Raw genomic sequence first — 5938 nt, 5'->3', positions numbered from 1 at the left:
TTATATATATATATATATATATATATATATATATCATGAAACACGTCTAACGAATATATATATTTTTTACTATCTCATGCTACGGTATAACGAGCTTTTTTTTATTTATTTTTTTTCCACAACTTTTGCATTACTTTAGTCTACTATTACTCGTTTGTTACATACAATATGTGTGTAACAATAATATCGATGATGCAGAATACACAGAAAGACATTTCACAACGTGTCACCCTCGTTACGGCTACTTCTATCCGTAAATATTCGAGAATGCGAGATCTCCCGAGTTCAGACGTTGATAACGTGCGCGACCTGTTTATAGAATATTAATACTTTAACAGATATCAAGTGTGGTGTTGTGCGACTTTTCCGAGTCTATCTTGAAAGATCATTTTTTTTCAGAATTTTTTGTCGACTGTCTATTAAGAAAACTTTACTCGGTTACTAATACTTTACATTTACACATTAGTTTGCCAAATGTTATCAAGTGCATGTCAACAGTGCTTATTGTCGCTGTATTTGTAGCTTCCTATCATTTATCAAAATAAGAAAATACGAATATTCCGATAATAATAAATTAGAAAACGCGATAATTAAGAGGAATAATAACATGTTATTGTCTTTCAATTGATGAAAATTATTGCAGAAATTAAGATAGATATAAAAATCAACGTAACATAAAGGCAACTATTTTCTGTATTGTTGGAAAAAAAGGAAAGAGAATATGCGTTCTAAGTGAAATAACGGATTATATTGAGAGAACGCTTAGAATTATTATTTTACTGATCCTCTTCCTCATTCTGGTAGGTGACATAACGCACAGATGATTTTTCACCAATTATTAACGACTGTAATTGAAGTGAGAATTAGCGAGAAATTCTTAAAAAGCTTAATAGAAAATGTCTACTATAATTTTACCTTTTTCTCTTCTTTGGTTGGTGGCGCCCTTAAGAAATACATAAGAGGGGCGTAAATGAAATTTAACAAAGCTATGCCGAAAAGCATCCATTCAAAACCAATAGTGTTGACCAAAGTTCCGCTCAATGCTGGACCTAGGCAAGAAATGATTTATTGTTTAATTTAAAAAATTTGTTTGTTTATATCATTAGTTATATTTTACAATCATATATATACATATGTATATAGATATACATCTTCTATAATATTTTTGATATTTTTAAAAGTTATTAATAGTGTTGTTAATTAAATAGAATCACGAAGTCCTTCATAAGCATCGGTGGTTCAGTGGTAGAATGCTCGCCTGCCACGCGGGCGGCCCGGGTTCGATTCCCGGCCGATGCAGATTTATTTTTTTTTATTCTTTCAAATTTATTGTAGACAATTTATAATTTACATCAGATCTTAGAAGAAAATTTTGTTTAACATTCAATATGACATTTTATTTTTTTTAACTCTGAATGCGAATTTTATTACTATACTATTTTTATAATATTCGTGTTGGAACAGAATGAACTCAACATTTTGAACATTGTTATATTAAAAATATTGACATTTTATGTATATTTTAACATCTCTTATTGATCTTTTTAGGAATTAATTATTTAATAAAGTATTGTTAGTTTGAAATTTTTTTTTAAGTTATATTTTAATTATTTTAAATTTATAAGTATTTAAACAGAAAAAAAGTAAAAAATTAAAAATATTGCAATAATTGTTTTTCCTTTGTCAGCTTATAAGAATTAAAAAAAAATTTAATTACATATATTTTAGAGTATATATGTTAGAATTCCTAAGGAAATTAATATATATATGCACTTCTTGCAATAATCTTAATTATCAATTCGATTATTCTAAATGAAAAAGAGAAAAAGGAAAAAAATACTACTCAAATCTTGCAACAATTTTGCGTGGGATGGACTCAATAATTCGTGTTAATAATTCAAAAATGTTTAATCTCAATTTATCAATTGATTTTGTTAGCGTGCGTTTATCGAGTAAATACAAGAATAAAGAAAGATAAAATATGAAAGACATATGAGAGAACCATTTCACATACCTATAGCAAAGCCAAGACAAAACGCCACGTCGCCAATAGCATAAACGCTTCCGTAAACAGCGGTATGCCTTATGTCAACCAGATATCCCAGCTCGGGCATCATCGAACTGTCTACCATTCCGATCGCGAATCCCAGCCCCGCATTCGGTACAATTAAGTGATCGATACTTCTCGCTAGCGGAATCTGCAAGACAAATGAAATAGAAATAAGATTAGGTAACTTTAATTAAAATTATGTTTCAATTAACGCGGTTGTTTAAAATTAAGACTCTAACAACTTTTAATTTAAACTTATGCTCGTTTCTACCAAAATATAGATTAACTTTAATCCCGTTTCAACTTATTCTTCATCTCTTTTTTAATTCTTAGAAAAAGATGAAGATTGAACCGAGATTAAAGTGAAAATGGACATCATAAGTATATTATTGTATTATGATTCATAATGTAATTTTAAGAAAATTATCGAAATAGCATATGTCACAGTGTAAACACAAGTGTGACGTTAAGTGGTTATTTCGCTCCCTCGATGATAAAAATTAAAAATGTATGCATATACTTACGCACATCAAGCAGATACCGATAACGACGAGTCCAATCAGAGAAGCTAACCATCTGTAACAAATATATATCGCGATAAGAATTGTCGGAGTATTTTACAAAAAAGATATCTTCGCCCGAACAGGGACTTGAACCCTGGACCCTCAGATTAAAAGTCTGATGCTCTACCGACTGAGCTATCCGGGCAATGTGTAGTTTGAGGTTTGCCGATTTCACTATTATTAAGATATTTTTGAGTTTGAAGGACTGACCTGCCCATTTTGTGCCCGAGTGGCCCGAAAAGATTTGTTCCGATCAAGTAACTGATACTCGCAGGTAAAAACGTGGCCCCTTGTTTCCAACGACTTGCACCCATCGTATCCATCATCCAGATAGGTAGGCTCGGCTCCAGCATAGCAATGCCCATATTTGCGAACGTTATCGCGCCTAAAATATCGATAGCTCTTACATCTATTGAAATCATATTTTATATTTGACTGCACTGAGAAAAAAAGTTGTTGATTTAAAAAAAATATTAGTCGATTCAATCTAAATGCGGCGGTCGCGGACTAGCAAGCAAATATTTGTTAATTCAAACAAATAACATGTTTTAAATTACAAGATTTTGTTGACATGATCCACGCACATATAATATTATTTGAATTAAATAATCACTACATATTAAGTTAACAATTTTTTTTCTCAGTGTAGGTTTCACATTTCTCTCACCAGCTGCTAAAACAATATAGGGATCAGTGATGAGAGATTTTAACGACGGTGGTTCTGCTTCCGTATACACGACCGATGGTTGGAGCATCAAAAGCTGCAATACTTGAATTTTCAAAAGCATTATTAGTTATTATAAAATATGAGCACTGAATTAGGAGGAGTCTTTATTTTTGAAATGATAAGTGATATAAATGATTTAATGAAGAAATATTATGTGAAAAATATCACACGTATCAGAAAATATTTCTAAACTGTCGAGAAAAAATTCTGGTTGAAAATGAACGAATTAAAAGATTCTGCTCATATCAGTCAGAATTTTGATCATCTTAACCTGAATTATATCTAATAGAGAATTAATTAGAAAATTTGATTTATCCATTTTCGACAAAAATTCCAATGAATGCAAGTAGAGTTTTTTCTAGTATAAATTTACATTAAATTATAAAATTTAAATGCAGTATAATTTATCACTTATACGAAAATTTTTTTATTGCAAAATTTGTATTTGTACTCACATCCATCGCCAAGGGCTAACGCAGAAAGAACTAAAAACGGAGCAGATTTTCCTACAAATTCATACATTACTCCGCCGAATGGAGGGCCGATAAGAACGCCAAGAGCTAGTCCGCCCAGCGCGATACCCATCGCGTTACCACGTTCTTTGTCATCCTGATATCTCTCCGCCAACATACCCATACCTATTAAAGAATTGTATATATAAAGTATTACAACCGTGTATTACATTATCAGAGAAAGAAGCTGCAAATCACAACAGCATCGGTGGTTCAGTGGTAGAATGCTCGCCTGCCACGCGGGCGGCCCGGGTTCGATTCCCGGCCGATGCAATCTTTTTATTAATTTCTTTTTATTAATTCTATTTGTTAATTTTAGACATGTTATTTTTACAGTTTCTGTCTTTAGTAAATACACGGAGAGACCGGTTCTATTGAAAAATTGCTATATAGATACAGAATTGAAAATAATTTCATTGGACTATCAAAATAATTATGTAACACTCAAGTTATTGCCAGAATGTCCAAACTTTTACAGCATTGCTTAAGCGCTTTATGTAATTATTTTGATAGATTAATAAATATTTGTTATAGCTTTTAAATTTTTAGATGCTTCAATAAAATCATTCTTTTCCTATATCATTTTCTTTTTATTTTTACAATAAGCTTTACTTGCTCGATCAAAAAAAAAGTATAAGAATTTAGAAATCTTTATAGGATTCTTTCAAAAAATGTTGCAATAAGGAAAGCCAAAAAGCAAAATAATTTTGCATCGGCCGGGAATCGAACCCGGGCCGCCCGCGTGGCAGGCGAGCATTCTACCACTGAACCACCGATGCTTGTGTAGAATTGTGAGAAATAGCCTTGACGAGCGTGGAAATTTTCTCTATTATACAACAAGATTGCTATGTTATAAACACCAAAGTAACGAGATAATATAGATGAGCTTTTACCGGAAACGCTAGAGCATGATGAACCGATACCCTGTAGAGCTCGTGCTAGAAAAAGTATACCGTAACTTCGACCGAAAGCAAAAATCAGCGTGGATAGAAACATGATAATGAACCCGGTAAACATAGGTATGCTGTATCCAATCCTAAAAACGAACAATGGATTTAAAAGTTGAATATAAATATTATTACATTTACGTGTAATATTTTTTTATTGTTACAGCGTATTTATTAATATTAGATTAAGGAGAAATGTTTTTATCTCGTATATATTGCGAATAAAAGATAGTCGCACAAATTTTGAATAAATGTAAAGTTACTTGTGGGTCAACGGTCCAACTATGGGATTAGCCAACAATTGGACAAAAGCCTTGGAAGCGAACATCATTCCTACTGCTACGGTCTCTTCCAATAATTCCCGATGTCTCTGCTCCTTTTCTTTCGTGTCTGACGTGAGATTGGCTGCAGTAATTTCTAAAATGAAAAAAATCGAGTATATCAAAAGATTTTGCTGAATAGGAAGGTCTTCCTCCTTCTCTCTTTCATCTCTAAAAGTGTTCCCTTCTTTTTCTGAAGATGTAATTTTCATGTTTAAATTATTAAATCAACAATTAGATTATTATCGAAATATTATTTTATCATTTATCGTTTGCAATAAGAAATGATGCGATAAAGCGCGCTTTACCCGATAGATTCATAGAAGGAGTTGTAACATGTAAAAATTCCAATGTCGCCGATGTATTTGGAGCACAAGTACATTTTGTCGTTGTTGTTGTTGTTGGCGATGTGGTGGTGACGACCGTAGTTTGATGAAATGCGCCTCCTTCTAGATGGTCACTTAATGTTGCATTAGGATGTTTGATATCATAAAGAAATTCCGGTATTATTGGAACTGTAAGAATTCACACACGGGATAATATTTTTGATTATTATGCAATTTTAATTTGCAATTTTAATTTTAATGTGTATGCATATTTAATTTGTCATTCACTGATGATGACTCGGATGAAACCGAAATTCTAAAATGATTTTAGAAGAAAATAATAATTAATTAATTTGTCGATGTTTCCTATTTTTCATTTTGCATAAATATTTTAAAAATATTATTTATGCAAAATGAAAAATAGGAAACATCGACAGGAAAATTTATAGTAATATATATATATATTATTATAAATATCAATATCTAAGTTATT

General features: G+C 31.4%; 1 protein-coding gene and 4 non-coding genes across 5 annotated transcripts in view; 2 read left to right on the top strand and 3 right to left on the bottom strand.

Annotated features, from left to right (window-relative positions):
- Positions 1-776: 776 nt before the first annotated feature.
- Positions 777-5938, bottom strand: part of LOC105621433 (synaptic vesicular amine transporter-like) — an 11570-nt gene continuing 6408 nt past the window's right edge. Inside the window, exons 2-11 of the mRNA XM_012202903.1 lie at positions 5428-5634; positions 5063-5216; positions 4746-4888; positions 3796-3978; positions 3281-3382; positions 2824-2998; positions 2575-2626; positions 2015-2198; positions 916-1049; positions 777-845 (exon numbers count right to left, since the gene is read on the bottom strand). Of these exons, the coding sequence (XP_012058293.1) occupies positions 777-845; positions 916-1049; positions 2015-2198; positions 2575-2626; positions 2824-2998; positions 3281-3382; positions 3796-3978; positions 4746-4888; positions 5063-5216; positions 5428-5634 (1403 nt within the window). The remainder of the gene's footprint in view (positions 846-915; positions 1050-2014; positions 2199-2574; positions 2627-2823; positions 2999-3280; positions 3383-3795; positions 3979-4745; positions 4889-5062; positions 5217-5427; positions 5635-5938) is intronic.
- Trnag-gcc lies at positions 1229-1299 on the top strand. Its single transcript has one exon. It is a non-coding gene; the product is annotated as a tRNA-Gly (tRNA).
- Positions 2686-2758, bottom strand: Trnak-uuu. Its single transcript has one exon. It is a non-coding gene; the product is annotated as a tRNA-Lys (tRNA).
- On the top strand, positions 4055-4125 carry Trnag-gcc. Its single transcript has one exon. It is a non-coding gene; the product is annotated as a tRNA-Gly (tRNA).
- Trnag-gcc lies at positions 4561-4631 on the bottom strand. Its single transcript has one exon. It is a non-coding gene; the product is annotated as a tRNA-Gly (tRNA).

The sequence above is a fragment of the Atta cephalotes genome (assembly GCF_000143395.1).
Source record: "Atta cephalotes unplaced genomic scaffold scaffold00033, whole genome shotgun sequence".
Classification (NCBI taxonomy): Eukaryota; Metazoa; Arthropoda; class Insecta; order Hymenoptera; family Formicidae; genus Atta; species Atta cephalotes.
The sequence above is the reverse complement of the archived record's forward strand: the minus strand, read 5'-3'. Positions and strand labels throughout refer to the sequence as shown.